This window comes from Onychomys torridus, chromosome 1 (genome assembly GCF_903995425.1).
Source record: "Onychomys torridus chromosome 1, mOncTor1.1, whole genome shotgun sequence".
In the NCBI taxonomy this organism is placed as follows: Eukaryota; Metazoa; Chordata; class Mammalia; order Rodentia; family Cricetidae; genus Onychomys; species Onychomys torridus.
In genome coordinates, this window is record NC_050443.1 from 30,633,462 (window position 1) to 30,657,581 (window position 24,120).

A 24,120-nucleotide genomic window follows, 5' to 3' on the forward strand; every position below is an offset into this window, starting at 1 on the left:
TCCCCTTCCCATGTTCTGGGATCACAGGCATGTGCCAACTATACCCAAGAAGGGGACCCTATAAGGGATTCTCAACCCAGGGTGAGCCCTTTTGAATATTTTCTCCCACAGCAGTCTCAGGAGTAGGGAGGGTCTCTGGAGAGAGACCATTCATCCATCTATCTTTCCATCATCCATCCATCTCCATCCCCCCATCTTTCCATCTGAATTATTCAGCCTGGGCCCAGCATTAGGTGACTGGCCTGGGAGGAAGTGGGCTAGCCCTTTTGTGAAGGTTCCATTTCTGATAGGGTGTTGTATGCAAGCCAGATAATTAACAGCTATATAAATCAATTAGCTGCTGACTGGCAGCTTCAGGGGGCAGGTGTCAGGGGCAGGCACACCTCAGGGATATAAGCAGGGAAGAGGGGTAGAGGGGGAGGCGGGTGCTCCTCCCTCAGGACTCTTGGGAGGAGATCCAGATATGGCTGGTGCTGGGCAAGGTTGGATGGAGGCAGCTGTGGGTGCAGAAGCCAGATGCTAGGTCCCTGGGGGCCCTACCTGTTCCGAGGGGAGCCGAGCAGCAGGAAGCGAAAGTGTTCTCTGGAGAGGAAGCCTGCATGCAGGGGAAGAGGCGGGGCTGGGGGCATCTGAAATCACCTTCCTCTCTCTTTCCGGGGATCAGCCTTAAGGGCTCCTCTTTTGGAGGAGTGGACCTCTGACAGGCTGAAGGGTCACCAAGCCACCCTCTCCAGGGGGCATCCTCTTGGCGCTCCCCACTACCACTCCTAAGATCCTGGAGCCATAGGTCATCGGCTGCTGTCTTTATGGTCCCCCCCCCCCCCCCCCCCGCCCCATGCCGCAGGTACCCACTAAAAGAAGGAGAGGCCACACAGCTCAAGGTTAGTTGCTTTGTTTTGGTTTTTAATTTGTTTCCAATAAGCAAGTCTCCTGCTCATCCCCCACTGGCTGGCAAGAGGGTCCCTTGGAAAGGGAGGCCAGCATCCACTTTGTCCGTTGGAGGCAGAGAATTGGCAGGGGGGGGGGGGGCTTCAGGCTTGGAGATCTCACAGACTCTAACCCCTGGGTGAAGTTCTACATCACCACAGAAGTGCAGCCCTTCTGTGGGGTAGGTTAATTTGATTCGGCCATGGCCCCCCTGAGAACAATAGAGAAATGCCTTGTTCTGGCACAGTTAGCAGTCTGGGGGTAAGATGTCTGGCAGTTGTTAGAAGTTAGGGAGGTCGCTTCTTGCCCTCGGTGGTTAGAGGCTGTGGGCTCTTAGGGAAGGGCCATGCAGCCCTTAGCCCTCAGGTATATTAGAACTTTCTGGGATTGAATCTGGGACCCTGGTTTGAAGAAAGTGGTTAAGAGAATGAAGGATCCACTGAGCCACACAGCAGCTCATGTTAGAGGGGCCAGTGCTGACTGGGGCTCCACTGTCCTGCTCCGGAGGTAGCGGTCAGGGGCGCTTCTCTTCCTCTCCCGTCCTGGCTGCCTCCTTGGCTGGAGGTGGGGACTTTCTAGAGGAGGCACTAGTGCTGGGGTTCGGGGCCTGTGACCCTGACTGAGCATCTATGCTGGCATGCTCCCTCCGGACAAGGTCTTCCAGCTCCTTCTGCAGGGGGCAAAGTTCATAGAAGTCAGAGGTTACCATACATCCTATAGGGCTGGGCTCAGGGTGGGCTGGAGTGGCCTAGCTCCTCACCTTCCATCCGAGGAGGTCAGCAAGGGCCAGGCAGCCTTGGTCACAGTCACCTAGCCAGGCCACATCCCTGCAGTGTGAGCAGGAGTTAGAGAACAGGCTGAGGCCTGGCCAGGCTTCTGTCTTCTCTCCCACCTCAGCTTGCCCTTCCCAAGCTCCTTCCGCCCCTCCCCCCAGGCCCAGACCTCACCTGTAAGCTTTCTTGGAGTCAAAATCCATGCCGCCTCCCAAGCCCATCATCATACCCAGGAAGGGATCTGTCTGTGGGGGGGAGAAGAGCTAAGAACACAGGGTCCTGGAGCCACCAGACCTGGCTTGTGTTTGTTTTCCAGTTCCTCTGTGCAGCCCTGCCTGTCCTGAACTCGCTCTGTAGACCAGGCTGGCCTTGAACTCACAGAGATCTGCCTGGCTCTGCCTCCCGAGTGCTGGGATTAAAGGCATGTACCACCACAGTCTGGCTTATTTTTATTTCTTAAGTGTATGTAGTAAGTATGTGTCTCTGTGTATGTGGGTGTGAGATCCCCAGGAGCTGGAGTTAGAGGTAGTTGTGAGCCTCCCAATATGGGTGCTGGGAGCTGCACTTGGGTTTCTGGAAGAACAGAAAGTGAGTGTTCTTAACCACTGAACCATCTCTCCCATCCAAAACCGTTATTTTTTTTTCTGACAGTGCTGAGGCTTGAACCCAGGGCTCTGTGTATGCTAGGCATGTTCTTTTTGAGACAAGGTTTGGCAATTGGCCTGGAACTCGAAATTGGTGAGTCCAGTAAGGCCCAGGTGTCCCCCAGTCTTTGCCTCTCCAGTATGGGATTGCAAATGCATGCCACATGCATTCTTGTGTTATTTCACATGTCCTGTCCTCCATGTCTCCTGTCAGCTGAGATTTGTCACAGACGTGTAATCAGAGTCTGTCTGGGAGGGTGCTGTCATTTTACTTGAGCTCTCCCCGAGCCTTCCATCCACAGCCCCCTCCACCACCCTCTTTTAGTATTGGCAGCAGTAGCTGGTGAGATGGGACACGGTGATATTTCAACTCCTAAGCAGCTGCCGGGCGGTGGTGGCGCACGCCTTTAATCCCAGAACTCAGGAGGCAGAGGCAGGCGGATCTCTGAATTTCAGGCCAGCCTGGTTGGGGTTGGGGATTTAGCTCAGTGGTGGAGCGCTTGCCCAGCAAGTGCAAGGCCCTGGGTTCGATCCTCAGCTCTGGCAAAACAAACAAACAAGAACAAAAACCCCACAAACAGCAACAACAACAATAACAACAAAAAGATCCTCCAAATAACATAGTCAGGTGTGGTGGCACAGGCCTGTAACCCCAGAATTTGAAAGGCAGAGGCAAGAAGATTAGGAGTTCAAGGCCACCTATAATTACACAGTGAGTGTGAGAGGACCTGCCTCACTGTTTGAATAACTCTCTCCAGGTTCACACTGTGTTGCACCACACGTCAAGTAGACACAGCTTAGCATCTCCAGGAGGATGTGTGTGCTCCATACAAAAAAATCTACCACTTCATGTGAGGGACTTGAGAGTCCCCAGATTTTGATATGTGAGAAGGTACTAGAATGGTAATGGCTGGAACCCTGTGGCACATGCTATGATGGTGCCTCCCAGCGTCTGTGTCACACTTGTCCAAGACTAAGGCCCCCGGAGAGGTGAGTCAGGCCTGGGCAGAGTCAGTTACGAGTCAGCCGTACCCTGGTCTCCTGGGTCCCAGAAAGCACTCGACCTTCAGCAGGTTCAAGGTGTGGTTCTGTCATTTGCTCAAAGGAACCCAGAGTGACACTGAGACCTGTAGTGTCAGGTTGCCCAGCACCTGACGCCCATATTCTCCAGCCTGAACCGGCAAGTCTAAAGCACAGATGCTCTCTACGTGGGACACACCAAGACCTGTCTCATCCTCCTGCAGAAGAGGTGAAACAGCCCCCAGTGAGCAAAGAGAGGGAAGTGGAGACAGACTCACCTGGCCCGTCTTCTCCTTGTTGATGAGCAGGCGTGGGGTAGATAGTGGTGCCCTGGCAATGGGGAGCTGGATTCAGGATCTGCCCTTGTCCCCTGTCCCCAGCTGACCCCCAATCCTACCCCTCAACCTACTTGCTGATGAGGGAGGCGAAGGGTTGCACCTGCAGGGAGGTGCCCATGATGATGAGGAGGTCCACCTTGGAGAAGTCCTGTAGGGATTAGCCAGTAAGGACTTGGACCCCACTGCTCTGGCTTTGTGCCCCCCCCCTCCAGCTCGCAGCCCACGTGGGCCAAGCCCAAGGTGGACACTTACTGACTGCATGCAGGAGAAGAAGCGTGGCGGAAGATTCTCACCAAAGAACACGATATCTGAGGTAGGAACAGGGGGAGACATGGGAGACAGATCCAGAACAGGCGGAGTCAACTGAGGCTGGGGCAGACAAATACCCACCCTCTGTAGGACAGTGGGGGCACGCAGCAGAGGTGACCAGAGGTGGAGTGAGGGCAGTAGTGGGTAGAGGGTCCCAGCTGCAGTCCCCTCCCCCCCCCCCACCCCCCACCCCCGGCCTGGAGGCTCACCAGGCTTCACCACACTCTGACATTTCTCGCACTTGGGGGTTGCTTCTGAGAAGATCTTCTCTGGGAGGGAAGAGGAAGGGAGAGAGAGGCGTGAGGCCTCCCAAGGCTGGAGAAGCCATCTTCCTTCTGTCCCTCCTACCTGTCAACATAAATGCACCCCAGGCAGGTGGCAGAGGTGCACACCACTAAACCTGCTTTTGGGAGAATTCAGGAGGAAGACTGTGAGTTCATGGCCAGTCTTGGCTATAGCTCAATACTGGAACATTATGGGACTTGGGACATGATCATCAGTAGAGCCCCTACCTAGAATCTGACTGGGAGCATGCTCAGTGGTAGAGCCCCTGCCTAAAATCCTCCAGTGAGGGGCTGGAGTGTGGCTCAGTGGTAGAGCCCCTGCCTAGAATCCCCCAGTGAGGGGCTGGGGTGTGACTCAGTGGTAGAGCCCCTGCCTAGAATCCCCCAGTGAGGGGCTGGGGTGTGGCTCAGTGGTAGAGCCCCTGCCTAGAATCCCCCAGTGAGGGGCTGGGGTGTGGCTCAGTGGTAGAGCCCCTGCCTAGAATCCCCCAGTGAGGGGCTGGAGTGTGGCTCAGTGGTAGAGCCCCTGCCTAGAATCCCCCAGTGAGGGGCTGGAGTGTGGGTCAGTGGTAGAGCCCTGCCTAGAATCCCCAGTGAGGGCTGGGGTGTGGCTCAGTGGTAGAGCCCCTGCCTAGAATCCCCAGTGAGGGGCTGGGGTGTGGCTCAGTGGTAGAGTACTTGACTTTGCATGTCCAAGCCCCAGCACCACAAAACAAATAGCACACCTCACCACTAAGGGATCTCCTGGGGTGTCCTTCTGGCTTATTAGAGAAGAGCTCCCTTCTTAGAGAGCTGTCCCCTTGTCTCCAGGCTTGCAGGGGGTGGCTCCAAGTACCACTGCCTACAGCTAGTGAATGAGATGGTAAACACAGGAGCAAACCCACCTACCCCTGGACTCCACCAGACCCCCATCTGTGGAATAGGGGCCAAGCCCTTCCACTGGGTCTTGAGGACTGTCCTATTTGCCCTGGGTCAGGAGAGGACATACAGATAATCTGGGATGGAGCCAACCTCAAGCCCATCTGCCTCCCCCCCTCCCCGCCCCTGCCCCCTGGACTCTGTGACAGACTCCTCTAATACTACCCTTAAGACAGTCACACTCCTTATTGCTCATGAGCAGGGGCTTGAAAGCAGTCTGTCACTGGCAGCCTGCAGAACTGGAACTCAGCTGCCAGCCGCTCCCCTAGCGCTCACAGAGTGCAGCTTTAACCACCACCATGCAGGGTACTTCAACACAAACACCACGCTGTTCTGCGGGGGTAGAAGCAACTCCACAGAGACATAAAGCGGTGTATGTCTATTGTCCGGAGCCCCCAGCTGTGCCACACTCGGGCTGCTCAGGACCCCTCAGTCTGGGGGCAGCTGGCTGGCATTCTGTCAGAAAGGCCACCTTCCATGGTGCTGCCACAAAGGCCACAGCTGTCCTCATCTCAAGGGGACACGAGGGCTTTGTGAAGTCAGCGTAAAGAATATAGCTTCCCAGCAAGGGACACAGCAGCTTCAGCACGATGGCTGCCAGAGACAGGCTGGTGCTGGCACTGAGGGCGGGAACTGGTTGTTTCTCGCGGCTGCTCTGTCCTTCCGTGAACGGGGACAGTGGGGACAGTGGCAGTGGTGAGGTGTGTGCTCCCCACACTCCTCTCTGGCCGGCACTGCACCCAGCTTCCCCACACACTCCTCTCACACTGTCCACCGCACCCAGCTTCCCCACACACTCCTCTCACACTGTCCACCGCACCCAGCTTCTCTCCACACACTCCTCTCACACTGTCCACTATGGGAGTCACTATGGGAGTCCGGGCTACATGGAACTTAGACAATTTTTTTTTTTTTTTCCCAGAGCTGAGGACCGAACCCAGGGCCTTGTGCTTGCTAGGCAGGTGCACCACTGAGCTAAATCCCCAACCCCTCTTATTTTTATTTTTTGTCATGTAGCCCAGGCTGCCCTGGAACTTGCTATGTAGTTAAAGCTAGCCCTGAACTCCTGATCCTCCTGCCTCTATCTCCCAGACAATAGATAATAGGCATATACCATGGCTCCCGGTGTGGCACCTACAATTTAAATCAACAAAAATTTAATATAATTAGAGACTCTGTCTTTAAAAAAGAAAAAAGAAAAAGAAAAAGAAAAATTAAAATGTCCTGGGTCAGCAAGGTGGTTCAGAAGGTCACATGCCACCTTCAAGCCTGGCAGCCTGAGTTCAATTCCTGGGACCCATATGGTAGCAGAGAATTGATTCTTTGGTTCACTAGGCTCATTTATGGTGCTCAGTGGACAAACAGAGCATTGGGCACCATACTGGACACAGACAGGCCTCCTCGTTTCCATGCTATCCTCAGAACACAGCCGTATTTGCCTTGACAGAAGGACTCTCATGTAAAATGGTGATACACCTCAGAGGCCACAGAGCCGGTGCTCATGACTTCAGTGGCTCTGTGGCCACTGTGGGTGTGAGTCAACGCGTGGCTGCCCTTGCTCCATAGTTCATATGTATGACAGCCTGGCAGAGAGGTGATAAGGGAGCCATGACCTGTCACCACCTTGACTCCTTGGGGCTTCTACTGCTGCTGTAAAGAGAGCGGAGTGTGCTGGCGCATGCCTGCAATCTCAGCACTAGGGAGACTGAGGCAGAAGTACAAGTTCAAGGCTAGCCTGGGCTACACAGGGAAACCTAGTCTCCAAGGAAACCAACCAACTCACCGACTAACCAGCAAGAGCTGAACAAGTGAACAGGACCACACTGGTGCCGAACCACGTGGAGACCTGGCTATGGCACAGCGAGGAGTGGGAGGTCTGGCCCATCCGTGACCCCCAGCCTCACCTTTCATCCAGCTCAGCGTGTACTCTTGCCGGCAGCTGGAGCTGACACAGTGGGAGGTGTAGAAGGTGCCGTGCGCCTCCACCAAGTCTTGGGGCTCAAGTCCTGCCACTCGCTCCAATGTGTCTATGTTCTGGAGAGGGAGACAGGGGAGGGCAGGACAACCAGTCCTCATGGGCTCTGAGGAGTGGGACTGCGGGGGGAAAGGGGCGGGGAGGAATCTTCCGGTGGGCCACCCAAGGGTGAACAGTCAGGGCTACAGGGCTGCCCAGGTGACATCATTCTGTAAACTTGGGTCGTTGTTTCTATTTTTCAGAGACGTTCTTTTGTTAGAGAGCCACACTTTCCTGCCATTTGCTATAAATGTATTAAAATAACTGTACCTGCACAGCTTGTACACAACCGCTCTGGCCAGGCATTAATATGATAAAATGAGTCAAGCCACGAGTGGAGGTGGCTGCTTGAAATCCCTACACTTGGAGACCGGGGCAGGAGGACTGCTGTAAGTTTAAAGCCAGTTTGGGCTACCCAGCTATTGCCAGGCCAGCCAGGGCTACATGGGAAGACCCTGCCTCAAAAACTGAAATAAAGCCAGGCATAGGAGCACACCCCTTTAATCCCAGCACTCGGGAGGCAGAGGCAGGTGGATCTCTGTGAGTTTGAGGCCAGCCTGGGCTACACAGTGAGTTTCAGGAAAGACACAAAGCTACACAGAGAAACCCTGTCTCGAAAAAACAAGAACAACAAAACTGAAATAAACAATAAATAAAGCCAGGCATGGTGGATCATGCCAATAATCCCAGATTGCTACAAGCTTGAGGCTAGCTTAAGCTACATAGTGAGTTCTAGCCCGGGCAACAAGAGTGAGCTGCTTGAAAAACCCCAGTAAAGGGCTGACAAGATGCCTCAGCAGGTGATGGCATCTGCCACCAACCTGCCAACCTGATTCTGACTCCTGGAAACCACATGGTAGAAGGAAATACCTCCCCCAAGTTGTCCTCTGAACTCTACACACACGCTAAATAAATGTAATAATTTTTTTTTTTTTTTTGCTAGAGCTGAGGACTGAACCCAGGGCCTTGCATTTGCTAGGTAAGCGCTCTATCACTGAGCTAAATCCCCAACCCCAAATAATTTTTTTAATTAATAAATAATAGAATGCCTTATTTATTTCTTTGGGAGGAGTTATGTTTTTTGAGACCCTCTCTCTAGAGTGCTGGGATTACAGGGATTCACCACCACACCTGGCCTCACAGTCACAGACCCCCCTCAGTTGTAAATGACTCAGTCTAGAGGCCCTCACTGGAGAGTAAGCCACACACATGCAAATGGCTAAACAAGGGCCTAGGGAACTACCACAGCATTATCCACGAGAGACATGGTTCAGGGTCATACCACAGCCTGTATCCACAGGAAACACGGCTCAGGATCATAGGAGATGCCTGAACCCTCAGACTGGGGTGGCTCCTAACCACACAGCTTGTGGTGATGTCCTGATGAACCCATTGTGAGTTGAAGTTGCCTCAGACACATCTACCCTACTGCACATCACAGCTAAGTGACCCAGGATCTGTCTGGGTCAGTCTGCACCGTTTCCCTCCTGATGACATGGCAGGACAGCTGCCTCTACCCAAGGCCAACAGAATAAAGCTGGGCTAGTGCAAGTCTGTAACCTCAGCTACAGGCAGAGGTGAGGCAGAGGATGGCAAGTTCAAGGCCTGCCTGGGCTCATGGCTCAGCAGCAAAGCATTTGCCTAGAGTCCCCCAGTGAGGGGCTGGGGCGTGACTCAGTGGTAGAGCCCTGCCTAGAATCCCCCAGTGAGGGGCTGGGGCGTGACTCAGTGGTAGAGCCCCTGCCTAGGATCCCCCAGTGAGGGGCTGGGGTGTGGCTCAGTGGTAGAGCCCCTGCCTAGATTCCCCCAGTGAGGGGCTGGGGTGTGGCAGCTCAGTGGTAGAGCACTCCCTTCCCACCCAACCCCACACCCAGCCACTCCCCAGCCCCCCTTTCCCCATGCACACAGGAAGCCCTGGGGCCTACCATCACTGCACACACCACCCCCACCCCAGACCCATGGGGGAAAAAAAGGGAAACAAGATTAATCTTCAGCTTGTGAAAAGCATGGTGCTGCTGTGTAGTGTGTATGGAAGGGGCCCAGACAAGGGCTGAGTGGGAAAAGGAGCTTGAAGGTAACCTCTGCATTGTGCATCTCAACATTCAATCTGAGAGGTGTGCAGCCGTCCCTCTGTGGGGACCACAGTGGCTCCAGTGGCCACAACAACTGTTTCAATGTGTGAATGGGTTCCTGTGTCCTGAGCTGAAAACAGCAGCTCACACTTCAGAGACGCTGCGTTGGCACAACTCAGAGCCAAGCTGGAGTGTTCCAGAAGGCGGGTCAGTGACTCAAACAGTGACTGAGGAGAAGGAGGGCCAAGTGCCTGAGAGAAAAAAATGTCACAGAGTGGGCAGGTGGAACATTCTTTTCCACCGCTAGATATTTTATATAAGTCACTCAAAAATCTATGCGTGGGGGCTGGAGGGATGGCTCAGCAGTTAAGAGAGCTGCTTGTTCTCACAGAAGACCCAGCTTGGGTTCCCAGCACCCACACTGCAGCTCATACCACCTGTTAACGCCCTCTCCTGGCCACTGTGAGCACTGCATGTACATGGTACACAGACACATAAAATAAAAATAAAACCCTCTCAAGTGTATGTGTGGGGTTGGGGATTTAGCTTAGTGGCAGAGCGCTTGCCCCCTGGGTTCGGTCCTCAGCTCTGGGGAAAAAAAAAGTGTATGTGTAGCCAGGCGGTGGTGGTGCACGCCTTTTATCCCCGCACTTGGGGAGTTCGAGGCCAGCCTGGTCTACAGAGCAAGTTCCAGGAAAGGTGCAAAACTACACAGAAAAAACAAACAAACAAAAAAATAAAATAAAATAAAAAATAAAAACTGCAGGTAGTTATCAGATATCTGCGCATTTCACACTGAGCACGCCTGTGCTGGCTTTCTGATGAAATCGGAACATGTCAGCATTCAGGGCACTTGGCAGCTCTCACTCCCGGGTGACTTTGTCGGAGGCCTCAGTTTTTCACTCCTTCTGCTGAGTCAATACCCATATGCTGCTTCTCCAGCTACTGTCTCTCTGCTCAGCCCAGGGTCCATGTCCAACTGCCCCCTACCTCCTATGTAGCTGTCTCCCAGGGTCTCAAGGCAGAATGCCATCTCCCGGACACCTCCCTTCCAATAGTCTCAGGAAAGCATGGGAGGTACTCAGACGAGGAACACCCCGCAGCCAGGCTTCATCTTCCAAGAAGATGCCTCGTCTTCCTGCTGTTCTTCCTCAATGGCCCTCACCAAAGGCTGGACAAACATGGCAGCTTCTTGTCTGCTCTCTGCGGCTCCCTTGACCCTGCCTCCACACACACCCACAGTGAGCTCTGACTGAAGATCCCTTCCCTCCAAGTTCTCAAGTCTTTGCTTCAATGCCGCCCTCTGGGTGAGGCTTCCAAGCCTACCCTGTGCACACCAGCACCCGCTCACACAGACCCGACTGGCCTCCTGCATAACTTAGGAGACCTGGTACCATGTGACACACAAAGTCTGTGGCTCGTCTCCTCCTTCATATGTCACACATATGAGAATATCAGCACCAGGAGTGCAGGGGGTCGCTCTGCTCACGCTGGCAGTGCTCAGCACTGGGTGGACATCTGTTGTCACAGAAGCTAGCAAACAAGGGTGCCAGAGGCACCCACAACCATATGCAGGGAATGTGGGGCTTTAAGGAGGGTGTTGGCATGAGGCTTGGTCCTTGTTCTGTGAATGAGGCTGAGTTAGGCGTGCCCTGGGCTTGGGCAGCATCTGAGCATCTGAGGGCTGAGCTGTCCCTTCCCCAATTTGGGCCTCCAGCCATCTGGCCCCAAAAGAATTCATCCCCCCCTGGTGGCCATTTTTGACTTTGCAGGTACCTGATCGGGTAACTCTTCTGTAAGATTTGGAGTTCTGGTTTTCCTTTGTAAATTTTTTTTAAAGTTTAAATTTTAGACTCACTGTGTAGCCAAGGATGACCTTGAATTTCTGCTCCTTCTGTCTCCACGTCCATAAGTACCTACTTACCCAGTTTCTGGCCCATTTTTATAAAGGGGAAACTGAGGCCAAGAGGAGTGGCTCACCGAAGATCACTCATTACTACTGGCTAGACCCTGGCGGCTGGCCCTGTGCCTGCCTGTGTCATCCCCAGCTCTGACTGAGGACTCCAAGACCCACCCGCGCGGCCCGCCCACCCGCGCGGCCCGCCGCGGCCCTACCTGTGTGTAGCAGCGCAGCAACAGCCCTTTCTCCTTCAGCAGGCGGATGAAGTAGTGGCAGAGGGTTGGCTGGAGGAGAAGAACAGTGCTGACGGCAATGTCCACAGGCCATCCCATGGGCCAGGGATGATGCCAATCGTGTGCCCACTCTATCCCTGGCCCCATCCTTGCCCAGGGAGGACGAGCATGGCATTCTCCCTGTCACCGATGAGGAGACCATGCGAAGGCACAGTGGTGGCCTGCTGACATCACCAATCGGTTAACTGCACAGTTAGGCTCATAGCCAGGCTCCGGCCTCAGCCCTTTCTGTGACTCTCAGCAGCTTTGTGGGAAAACTGAGGCTCAGAGCCACAAAGTAAAGAGGTGAGGGCCAGGAGGGAGGCCAGGCCGGGCAGGCCTGCAACCCATTCCTCCTCCTTTCCTTTAATTTCTTAAAATTGTTTAGTATTTATTTAGTTTGTTTTTTGTTTGTTTTTCAAGACAGGTGTTTTGTTTTGTTTAGTATAGGCTTGGGTATCCCAGAACCAGCTCTGTAGACCAGGCTGCCCTCGAACTCACAGAGATCTACCTGCCTCTGTCTCCCGAGTGCTGGGATTATGGGTACGCAACACCACCAAGTGGCTGCATGGATTTAAAAAAAAAATGATTTCTTTCTTTCTTTTTTTTTTTTTTTTTTTGGAGCTGAGGATCGAACCCCGAGCTTTGCGCTTGCTAGGCAAGCGCTCTACCACTGAGCTAAATCCCCAACCCCTTTTCATTTATGTGCATTGATTGGTGTTGGATTTTCTGGAACTGGAGTGACAGACAGCTGTCAATTGCTGTGTGGTACTCAGCCCACCTAGTGCTTGGACTAAGGGTGGGCACCACCACTCCAGGCCTTCCTTTCTTTTAAAAATACTTTATTATTTTTAATTACTGTGCATGTGTGTGGGTCTGCATGAGTATATGCATGTGAATTCCAGTGCCCACTGAGGCAAGAGGTCTCAGATTCCCTGGAGCTGGAGTTACAGCCTCCTCACATGGCTGCTGGTTCTCTACAAGAGCACTATGCTCTTAAACACATCTCTCCATCTCTCCCACCTTTTTAATTTTTTAATCTTTTCTTTTTTCTTTTACTTTTGAGACAAGGTCTATGTAGTCTAGGCTGACCTTGCATTTGAAAGTTTCCCATCTCTGCATCCCAAATGCTACAGTTACAGGCATGCACTACCACATCTGGCTAGAATTTATGTCCCCCCTTAACATTATTCATTTATTTACATGTTTATATGGGAGGGGTGCCAGGAGGTGGTGGTGCACACCTTTAATCCCAGGACTTGGGAGGCAGAGGCAGGCGGATCTCTGTGAGTTCAAGGCCAGCCTGGGCTACCAAGTGAGTTCCAGGAAAGGCGAAAAGCTACACAGAGAAACTCTGTCTGGAAAAACAAAACAAAACAACAACAATTAAAAAAAAAAGATATCTATATGGGAGGGGTGCACTTGCCACAATGCATAGCACCTTTATGCACTGAGCCACGTTGCTAGTTCCAGAGCCTGGATTCTTAATAATCATACAACGCTTGTCTGAAGGGCCTATAAGGATCCTCCTTCCCATGTCTGCTCGTCCCAATCTCCCCTGCAGAAAAATACCTCACCTTGAACTGCCCAGGGTAGAGCTCCTTGGCAAGGGCAAAGAAGGGTTCTGGATGTTTCTGTAGGAGAGAGAACCAGAGGGCCACACGCCAGGTAAGGTAAGGCCTGGAGGTGGGAACTCCCTCCCTCCATCTCAGCAGCGTACCTTGAAGTAACTGATCTCAAAGATGGCTTCCGGGTAAGGAAGGCGGTACTTCTCCAGGTTCGCATAGAGGCCAGTGGATGGGGAGCGGAAGTCAGGGATACCCGCAGCTAGGGAGGAGCACTCAGTTCTAGCTCCATATATGCACAGACCCTCCCAGGGCTCCCACACCCCCAGGAGTGGCTGGAAGGAGGGACACTTACATGTGGAGATTCCGGCTCCCACCAAACAGATGACCCTACGACCTGGTGGAGAGAGTTGACATCATGTGATAGTGGTGGAAAGACAGTGTTGGCAACCCCACATTTTGGGTGAGGAAACACCCAGAGGGAAGCAGTGGAGTGGACGACAGTGGTGAGGTCTTGGGGAGAATGCTGCATCCAGCTGAGCAATACAGAGCTGGCTAGTTGAGGCTTGAGTTCCATCCCGAGAACCTTGAAAACCAACCCAAACCAAACCCTGGGGACAGCTTACCTTCAGGACATCAACATTATATAACTTAAAAATTATTTTTAATTTTCTTTTTTTGAGACAAAGTCTCATAATGTAGCCCTGACTGGCCTAGCACTGGATATGTAGACTAGGCTGTCCTTGAACTTACAGAGATTTGTCTGCCTCTGCCTCCTAAATGCTGGGATTAAAACTGCGTACCATCATAGCTGGCTTTAAATCTCTCTCTTAAAATCAAGCCAGCAGGTCGGTGCACACCTGTAGTCCCAGCCCTGGGGAGGCCGAGGCAGGCAGATCTCTCTGAGATCCTGGTTTACATAGTGAGTTCCAGCCAGCCAGTGCCAGGAAGGGAGACCCTGTCTCAAGTACAAGAGAACAACAGAGGATGAGGGCTGCATAGAAGGCTGAGGTTAGGAGCTCGGGACCTTCCCAGGGGACCTTCCATGTCAGGCAGTGCCCAGCTCCATGGGAGCCACCGCCTTTCACGGTACCTGTTTATACATACCTCGTGGGTGCTGGGGCTATGGTGTGTGCCAGCACGCCTGCTGTTACTTTCTTTGGTTTTGAGACAGTGTCTCCCTACACAGCCAGGACAGTCTGGGGCCCTAAGCCTCCTGCTTCAGCCTCCCAGGCGCTGGGATGATAGGCTTCACTTTCTTCCTTTCTTTCTTCCTTTCTTTTTTTGGTTTTTGAGATAGGGTTTCTCTGTGTAGCTTTGCTCCTTTTCCTGGATCTAGTTCTGTATGTAGCCCAGGCTAGCCTGGAACTCACAAAGATCTGCCTGCTCTGCCTCCCGAGTGCTGGGATAAAAGGCGTGCGCCATTGCCGCCCAGTGAGGCTTCACTTTCAGATGACCCATTTCCAGCATGTTCTCTTTCCTTCACTACACTGCTGTGTTCACACAGAAGCCACCAGTGACTCTGCCCCTTGGAGTCAGCCGCACTAAATAATCTCTTTTTTGTTTGTTTGCTTTTGGATTTTGGACAGGATCTCATGTATTTCAGGCAAGCTTTAAATCCACTGTGCAGCCAAGGAGGACCTTGAACTGCTGATTCTCCTGCTCCATCTCCAAGTGCTGGGATTACAGGCATGCATCACCATGCCCAGCTTTTCTTTTCTTTCTCAGAGACAGGGTCTCACTATGAGCCTGGCTGTCCTTGAACACCTGGCTGGTTTGTATTCTTATGAAGGTTTTGCTCCCAGTTTTTAATAGTTCTTAGAAAAGAAGATTGGCCAGGCGGTGGTAGCGCATGCCTTTAATCCCAGCACTCGGGAGACAGAGGCAGGCGGATCTCTGAGTTCAAGGACAGCCAGGGCTACATAGAGAAACCCTGACTAGAAAAACAAAGAAAAGAAAGGAAGAAAGGAAGGAAGGAAAGAAGAAAGAAAGAGAAAGGAAGGAAGGAAGGAAGGAAGGGAGGAAGGAAGGAAGGAAGGAAGAAAAGGAAATGGGCATGATATGGTCCAATCCATTTGCAAGCACATGGCTGGCCAGAAAGCGCCTTGCTGCCTCAGCTGCTGGCTGGCAGGCAGCCCGGCCACACAGAGCCCTGGCATGTGTCTGTCAGCTGATGGACAGACACAAGTGTGGTGTCCCATGAATTGGGCACCCCTGGGGCCTTCTGTTTAAGGGATAACAAGTGTGAACAAAGGTCAAAGCCTGCCACAGGGGCCGGTGAGATGGCTCAAGGGGAAAGGCACTGGCTTGCTGCAGGCCTGAGTTTGATTCTGAGAAACATCATAGCGGAAAGAGAAGAACTCCTGAACACTCCTCTGCCAAGCACACACCAGCACACATGCACCTACACTAATGCACACACCACACACACATACACATACACTTACAATGTTTAAACTGGGCGTGGTGGCACACACCTTTAATCCCAGGAGGCAGAGGCAGGTGGATCTCTGTGAGTTCAAGGCCAGCCTGGGCTACATAGTGAGCTTCAGGACTGCCAGAGCTACACAGAGAAACCCTGTTTCTAAAAACAAAAAAACAAAAAACAAAAACAAACACAAAAAAGGCCATAGCCTAGGCACTCAGCTTTTTGTTTTTGTTTTTTGTTTTTTGAGACAGGGTTTCTCTGTGTAGCTTTGAGCCTTTCCTGGGACTCACTTAGTAGCCCAGGCTGGCCTCGAACTCACAGAGATCCACCTGGCTCTGCCTCCCGAGTGCTGGGATTAAAGTCGTGCACCACCACTGCCCGGCAGCGCTCAGCTTTTTTAGGATGTCACTGGCCCTGGTCAGGTTGGAGGTCATGGGCACTGAGACTGGGGGACGCACACATTCTAGATTCAAGGGGCCTGATACTCCTGTGTGTGGTAATACATGTCTGTAATACCAAAACTAGGGAGACTGAGATAATCCTGTGTTCAAAGCTAGCCACAGCTATAGAGCAAACCCTTGATTCAAGGGCCCTGGGATCGAGTCCTGACTGTGCCACTTGCCAGATGTTCACACCAAGTCACAACCTTTCTGTGCCTTAGTTTCCTCTTCAGTTCAGCTTACTTCTAGAAAGCCCTCCTGGCTTTTCTGAGATAATCAGTACAAGGATGCTTGTGAAGTCCTTAGCTCAGAGCCTGGCACACAGCCAAGGCCTGGTTAATCACTATTTATCCTAAGTCCCTTTCCCTACAGGCCAGTGACGCTAAGACCTGAGTGGAAGGACAAAGGGCTCCTAGCCACGGCCAGGGTTCTCTCTGCAGGCGGCTGCCCAGCCTGTGGCAAGAGAGGAAGGCTCAGCCGCCAAGCCTGGCTGCCAAGGAGGGAGATGAGCAGCTGGGCGGAGGGGAAACCGGAGAAGATGACCTCAACAAAGGGCCGTTCAGGACCCTCATAGCTCCATTGTTCTCACTGAGGACCAAGAGGGCCTGGTTTCTCAGACTTTGGTGACTCACCCTCAACGAGAAATACACATTTCACGGTGACCCAGCTAAGTGGCTTCTAAACAGCACATCTGAGACAGGCTTCCTGTAATAATACCACAGCAAGCACATCCACAGTTCTCAAGGGATAGAAGAGTCCTGTTCTAATCATTTATCTCTTCTGAGAGAGAGAGGGAGAGAGGGTGTGTGTGTGTGTGTGTGTGTGTGTGTGTGTGTGTGTGTGTGTGTGTGTGTGTGTGGTGTGTGTGGTGTGTGATATTTCTCAGGAGCCATCCACCTGTTTGTTTGTTTGGTTGGTTGTTTTACACGTTTATTTGTGTGTGTGTGCCCCAGCAAGTGTGTGGTTGTTTGTTTGTTTTACATGTTTATTTGCGTGTGTGTGCCCCAGCAAATGTGTGGTTGTTTGTTTGTTTTACACGTTTATTTGTGTGTGTGTGTGTGTGTGTGTTTGTGTGCCCCAGCAAGTGTGTGGTTGTTTGTTTGTTTTACACGTTTATTTGCGTGTGTGTGTGTGTGTGTGTGTGTGTGTGTGTGTGTGTGTGTGTGTGCCCCAGCAAGTGTGTGGTTGTTTGTTTGTTTTACATGTTTATTTGCGTGTGTGTGCCCCAGCAAATGTGTGGCAATCAGAGCACATCCTCTGAGTCATTTTTCTTCTACCCTGTGGGTCCAGGGACCAGCTGAAGTTGTCAGCTTTGGTGGTAAGTGCCTTTCCTTGCAAAGCCATCTTGCAGATCCGATCATGTTTAAGGCAAAGTCTCTCACTGGGACCTGGGGCTTGGCTCCTCTTGCTTCTGTCTCCCCAGCCCCGGGCTTACAAGCACTGAGCTCCTATGTGGGTGCTGGGGATTACACCCAGGTCCTCATGCTGGTGTGGCTGCACTCTGTGGACTGAGATATCTATCTCCTCACTCTCTACTACTCTCTTTTTTACGAAGCCCAGGCTAACTTTGGATTCAGACCCTCCTGCCGCAGCTTCCTGAGTAGCTGGATTGCAGGTGTGCCAGCCCATTGGGCACATTCACACCTGTTAACTTCCTTAGCCTCACCCCGGGTCACCCCAGAGAGATCATTACTTCTAGTCTCGGGCCTGGTGGTTCTGGTCTACATTCGCAGCTAATCTGAGAGACTGAGAGGGGAGGATCCACCTTCAGGGACTGTAGAGTAAATTCATACCCACTCAAAATTCAACAGTAAAAAGAGGGCTGGGCTGTAGCTCAACGGTGGAGTGCTTGCCTGGCATGTGGGCCCTGGGCTCCATCCTCAGTACCTACTTGTTCCATCCCTCAAAAAATAAGCAGTGACTCAGGTCTGCCAATCTACAGGGAACTCAGAGGAGGCGGAGTTCAGGGCAGTCATTTGATTCAGCCTGGGCCAGTGTGGCTTGGTTCTCTGGAAAAAGTGCCCTCTGGAGTAGCTCTGGTCTCCTATGTGGAGCATGTGCACACATGCGCTCGCGCGCGCGCGCACACACACACGCGCGCACACACACACACACACACACACACACACCCCACACACACACAGGCGCGTGCGCGCGCACACACACACACACACACACACACACCCCACACAGGCACAGACAAACTTGTCAGACTTGTGGGGCTTGAGAACAACATCCAAGCCCCTCCCCCCATCACGTTTAATGCTTAGAGTCTGCATGCTCCTTTTTGGGCTAGGTTCTTGTCTGCCTGTCCGTCCGTCCGTCCGTCCGTCCTTCCTTCCTTCCCTCTTTCCTTTCTTTCCTTTGAGTCAACATTATGTAGCTTATTATGTAGCTCAGGCTGCCCTCAAATTCATGATCCTCTTGCCTAAATTTCCTGGAGAGCTGAGTTTCTTTTTAAGTGTACAAGTGTTTCTCCTGTGTGAGTGTTTGTGTACCAGGTACATAATTGACACCCATGGTTGGCTATAAGCAGACTCTCCTGGAACTGGAGTTACAGATGGTTGTGAGCCACCATGTGGGGCCAGAGAATCCAACCCAGGGCTTTTGGAAAAGCAGCCAGTGCTCTTAATTAGTAAGCCATCTCTACATGCCAAGAGTTGGGTGTCTTCCATTTTTTTATTTTAGAAAAGCTGTCATGTAGCTCAGGTTAGCTTTAAATGCACAACATAGCCGAAGTTAACCTTGAAAAGCTGGTCCTTTTATACCTGCTCAGAGTTGAGATCACAGATGTGTATCTCCATACTCATCAGTTTTTCTTGCTTCTCATACCTGACAAATCTGAAGTCACTGTGGGCTAGGGGTGGGGAAGTGGCCAGGCAATGGGGGACTCACAGCGCTCGCTCTGCATGTAGCGGGTCACTCCTTCAAGGCTCAGCTCATCCAGCAGACGTTCCCTCTGGGATCCCAGGCCCAGGGTCTGGGAGAATAAACTCCGCAGGAAGTCCACTGACCAACAAGAGAGACAGTGCCAGGCGGGCATCGAGCCAGGGCCTCAGGCCTTGCCCAACCATGCAATCTACTATCCTCCCCCCAGCAAAGTCCCAGTGTCCCCACAACCAGCAGGCTCCAGTACCAAGCCCATTATTACATGCTTTAGGTGTCACTCCTATCAGCTACCCTCCAGTCCCAGACCCCTCCAGGAAGACACTTACTCTCTGCCGCTCCGCCAGTAGCTCCTCCCTCAGTGTCCGAGTCTGAATCCTGGAAGGGGCAGGTGGGATGGCCAAGCCCAAGAAGTGGGGTTAGGGAGAAAGGGAGAGGAAGGGATGGGGTGCCACCTGGTTCAAAGAGGTAGGGCTCTGACTGGGAGGTGGCCTGAAGAAGTAGAGGGCCAGTAGGGGGTTCTAGGAGAGGTTGCCTATAGGGAGGGGATCTAGGTCTCCTCATGTGACTGACTTCCTAGGCCTTATCTTTTTTTGAAATGGGATCTCTCTGGCTGGCCTAGAACTGGCTATGTAGACCAGGCTGACCCAGATCTCCCAGAGATCTACTGCCTCTGCCTCCTGGGCTTAAAGGCGTGGCCCACCATGCCTGCTCCCATCTTTTTTCTCTTGACAGGATCTCACTATATGTCCCTAGGTAGCCTAGAGCTCACTATGTAGACTATGATGCCCTTGAACTCAGAGATCCACCTGCCTCTGCCTCTTTCTGACTGTTGGAATTAAAGGCATGTGCCACCATACCTAGCTTGCTTTCTGAAATAGGGCTGCCCTCAAACTTGCTATGAAGTCTACATGACCTTGAACTTCTGATCCTTTTGTCTCCACCTCCCCAATGCTGGGATTACAGGTGTCATGTTGGAGCTCATGTCCAACATTCTAACTAGCCCGCCATCACAGCCTGACAAGATGCTAGGGACCAAAGCCAAGGCTTCATGAACACTAGGCAACCATACCGCCAGGGCCAGACCTTGAGCCCACAGGCCTCAACTTGTACATCCTTGACTCAGTTTCCATCTCTGATCCTCCTATTCCCCATGGCAGCCTACTTAGGACAATCCACCCCTCTTTTCTTTTTATTTATTTATTTATATTTTTAAAAATTTATTTTTATTTTTTTCACCCCTCTTTTCTTTAACCCCCCTGAATCACAAACATCTACTGCGTGCCATAATATCAGCCAAACAAGGGCAGAGACTTTATCTACGATCACCACTTAATGCCCAGCTTAGATAACAAGACTTCTAGAACCTTCTGCCACTAAATGCATGTATACTGGGTGCTAGGCCAGAGTTTGACCTACTCAATCAACTAACTGCTCAAAAGCCCTCAGGCTACCCATTCCCTACTCTGCTCCCAAACCTCCTTTTCAAATTATTATTATTATTTTATTTTATTTTATTTTTTGGTTTTTCAAGACAGGGTTTCTCTGTGTAGCTTTGCACCTTTCCTGGAACTCACTCTGTAGACCAGGCTGGCCTTGAACTCTGCCTCCCGAGTTCTGGGATTAAAGGAGTGCGCCAACACTGCCCGGCTTCAAATTATTTAAAAAAAAAATTCTTTCGTTGTTACTGTTGTTTTGAGACAGAGTCCTACTAGCCCAGGCTGGCTTCAACCTGTTATGTATCTGAGAGTGACCCTGAACTCCTGGCCCACCTTTTATTTCTTAGGTGCTGGAATTATAGGGATGTGTCACCACCACGCCTGATTCTAAAATGATTCATTCCTGATGTTTTAAAATTACACAAGCTGGCTGGGCAGTGGTGGTGCACGCCTTCAATCCCAGCACTCGGGAGGCAGAGACAGGCGGATCTTTGTGAGTTCAAGGCCAGCCTGGTCTACAGAGGGAGATCCAGGAAAGGCTCAAAGGTACACAGAGAAACCTTGTTTCGAAAAACAAAACAAAACAAAAAAAAACATATTGGGGCCGGAGAGATGGCTCAGAGGTTAAGAGCACCGACTGCTCTTCCAGAGGTCCTGAGTTCGATTCCCAGCAACCACATGGTGGCTCACAACCATCTGTAATGAGATCTGGTGCCCTCCTCTGTATACCAAATAAATAAATCTTTAAAAAAAAATTACACAAGCTGGCAAGAGGGTCACCAGGGAAAGGTGCTTGCCACTAAGCCTGACCATCTGAGTTTGATTCCAGGTCCCACGTGGTGGGAGAAAAGGACAAATGTCCTCAGATTGCCACACACCACTGTGGCATGTGCATCCTACCCACAAACAAACAAACAAACAAGTAAACTTTAAAAATTAAAAAAGAGATTATGCAAGCTTATTTTTTTTTTTTTGAGATGGGTCTTACTTTCTCACCCAAGCTGGCTTCCAACTCATAATCCTGCATTTTCAGCCTCCTGAGCCTTCACACAATGAACAAATGCAAGGCAACGTCAAATAATGATTAAACAGAAATAACTCCAGCTGTATGTGCTGCATGAGTTTTTACTCATTGATATTGCAGAAACGGGTCATGTCAGAGTATAGTACTAAACATTGTTTCACAGACCCACCTTATTCTTTTTGAGATTTAATTCTGTGTAGATGTGCATGTTTGTGCATGTGTGTGCAAGCGCTCACGGAGTCAGATCCCTTGGAACTGGAGTTAGAGTCACTTGTGAGTTGCCTGATGTGGGTTCTTGGAATGGAACTCAGATCCTCTGGAATAGCAGTATACATTCTTAGCCACTGGGCCATCTTTCCAGCCCCCACCTCATTCTTTATTGTGGCTCCATAGTAATATATTGTATGATGAACCATAGTTCATTGACTCCCTCTCCTGATGGCCACAGAGGCTATTTCTAGTGTTGCTCTGTCTGGATAAGGCTGCAATTGACACCCCTACATCATCTTTGCCACTGAGAACCCCTTCTGACTGAAACCTTTGGTCTGGCATTGAGTCTTATTCTGGAAGCCAGACAAGAAAGATACTAGAGACCCACAGCAGGGCTGCCACAGCTTTGCTAAGCACTTATGGGTGTACTGTTGACTGCAGCTTCTGAACCTGCCTCCCTTTGAAGAGGGATCTCATATCGATGGGCATGCTGGCATTCAGTGGTTGTAGGCATTGTCTAGTACAATGGTTCTCCACCTATGGGTCATGATTCTTTGGGGGTTTGAACAACCCTTTCACAGGGGTTGAATATCAGATATGCTGCATATCAGATATTTACATTACAATTCATAACAGTAGCAAAATGACAGTTATAAAGTAGCAACGAAAATAATTTTATAGTTGGGGGTCACCACAGCATGAGAGAGACTGTATTAAAGAGTCCAGCATTAGGAAGGCTGAGAACCACACTGTTCTAGTACATGAGGACAACCTGGCCTCTGGGGGCTCTACAGGCATTGGCAGGGTCTTCAAACATCTTTGAGATGTTCATCTACTTCCCCACTGGACTCACAGCATCTTTCCCTACAGGTTCCAAGCCCTTCCCTGTCCCCCTACCCAAGGGACACTGCATCAAGTTCCTCATCTGTAAAGTGTCCATGGAGGGCCTGATGCTCACCAAGACACTGGAGAGAATAAATGGGGTCGTGCACAATAAAGTACAGGCAGAGCACCAATAAAGGACCACCCCAGAAACCATTACTAAAAATGTTTACTCCTCCTCCTTGCCCTTCAGGTCTTCACACTCTGCATGAAACACCATATCTGGTCTTATTTAAGAAAATTCGAAATCACTTCACTTATGACACTGTGACTATATCTTGGTCTTGTTCCTAGATCTGCTTTTGAGTTCCTCCAAGAAAGAGTTTGGCTAGAACCTTCTATAATCTTCTCTGACCCACAAAGTTTTCTGTGCACTCCTGGAGTGCCTCACCCCAGACAGAGCCTCACTCTATGGCCCAGCTGCCTGTCATTCTCCATCTTCCTACCCCAGGCTCCCAGGCGCTGGGATTACAGATGTATGACATCATCCCCAGCTTCTGTGCTACTTTTAAAATCAACCCTATAAGGTCATGTCCCCCACCCCATGAAACCTGTGAGTTTGAGGATCAAACTGGAAAACTGTCCCTTTCGGGCCCAGCACAAATGAGGTTCAGAAGGGATTGAGGAAGGGGGTGGGTAACAGTCAGCAAAGATGACAACATGGAAGGGCCACCAACTGGTGGTTGAGGCTGTTCATTTTTCCTTAACAGTCCTCAGAAGCCACCATTCCCCAGGAGGCTGTACTAATCCCCACACAGAGTTAGGGATCAGGACTTAAGCCAAGGGCCCTCGGGTAAAAGTCTCCCCTCACCACCTCCCAAGTCCATCTGTCTCCTTCCCTCCACCCTTTCCCCATCTCACCTGAGCCTCCTGCACCTTCCCTGCCTGGGTCTCCAGAGGGTCAGAGGCTGGGGAGGAGGGGGAGCAGACGTGGTTACAGTGGGGGGAATAGTTATGGGGATGAAGGGTTCACAGTGGTGGAGGGCAACAAGAGGACCCACCAACCTAATCATCCTGGAGTCAGGGATTGGTAGTAAAACTGTCGGAATGGGGAAGGGCGTATTTTAGAGTGAGAGGCTACGTGAGGTGAAAAGGCTGAGAAGGAGAAGGTTTAGGAGGAGAAAGCAGGGAGACTTCAGAATTAGGCAGGACATGGTAGCGGGTGTGTCAGTAGGGAGAATGAGGGAGGGTAAAGTTTTTCAGGAGATACGAGTAGGGGTACTTCTGCTGAGAGTGGAGTATGGGAGAGGAGATGCAGTAGAGGTGGGAGGTTTAGGAGAGGCACCGGAACCGAAGGAATGAGACAGAAAGGGGCAGGAGGGGTCCCCGAACATCCTATAGTTGCCCCTAACACCAGACAACCTTAGCAACCAGGATCGTGGCAACTTTGGTCCTTAGCAACGAGGGTCCTCAGCAACCAAAGTGCGAGAAACGCGATCATTAAGAACTTGGCAAACGGACCCTTAAAGTCTCACAACCCAGAAACCCACCAACCTAGCAATACCGACTACAATCCCACTCCCTTCACGTAGCCCCTTTCTCCCACCCAACCGAACCTGCCCTCGGGCCCCGGGGCCTGCAGCCCAAAGCCAGGCCCCGGCGCGGCCCGACCCTCCCATCCGGGCCCCCGACTCACGGTCCGGCTCGGCCATGGGAGCGGGGTGGGGGCCCTCGGAGCTGTCACCGACTGCTCTGTCCCGTGACGGCACCGGAAACAAGAAGGGACCGAAATAGGATAGAGAACTACAACTCCCAGCAGCCAACGCAGTCCCGCA

At 51.6% G+C, this 24,120-nt stretch overlaps 1 protein-coding gene across 1 annotated transcript; it reads right to left on the reverse strand.

Annotated features, from left to right (window-relative positions):
* Window positions 1-882: 882 nt before the first annotated feature.
* Sirt2 (sirtuin 2) lies at window positions 883-24,061 on the reverse strand. The gene is made up of 16 exons (XM_036185921.1): window positions 23,982-24,061; window positions 23,207-23,253; window positions 19,120-19,168; window positions 18,800-18,913; window positions 13,392-13,433; window positions 13,192-13,298; window positions 13,049-13,105; window positions 11,415-11,483; window positions 7,118-7,247; window positions 4,221-4,280; window positions 3,955-4,010; window positions 3,774-3,850; window positions 3,643-3,694; window positions 1,875-1,945; window positions 1,688-1,754; window positions 883-1,597 (listed from the first exon to the last, which is right to left on the reverse strand). Exons 1-16 carry the CDS (start codon window positions 23,995-23,997, stop codon window positions 1,442-1,444), a joined length of 1,170 nt encoding a protein of 389 aa, XP_036041814.1. The 5' UTR covers window positions 23,998-24,061; the 3' UTR covers window positions 883-1,441.
* Between the last annotated feature and the right edge of the window lie 59 nt (window positions 24,062-24,120).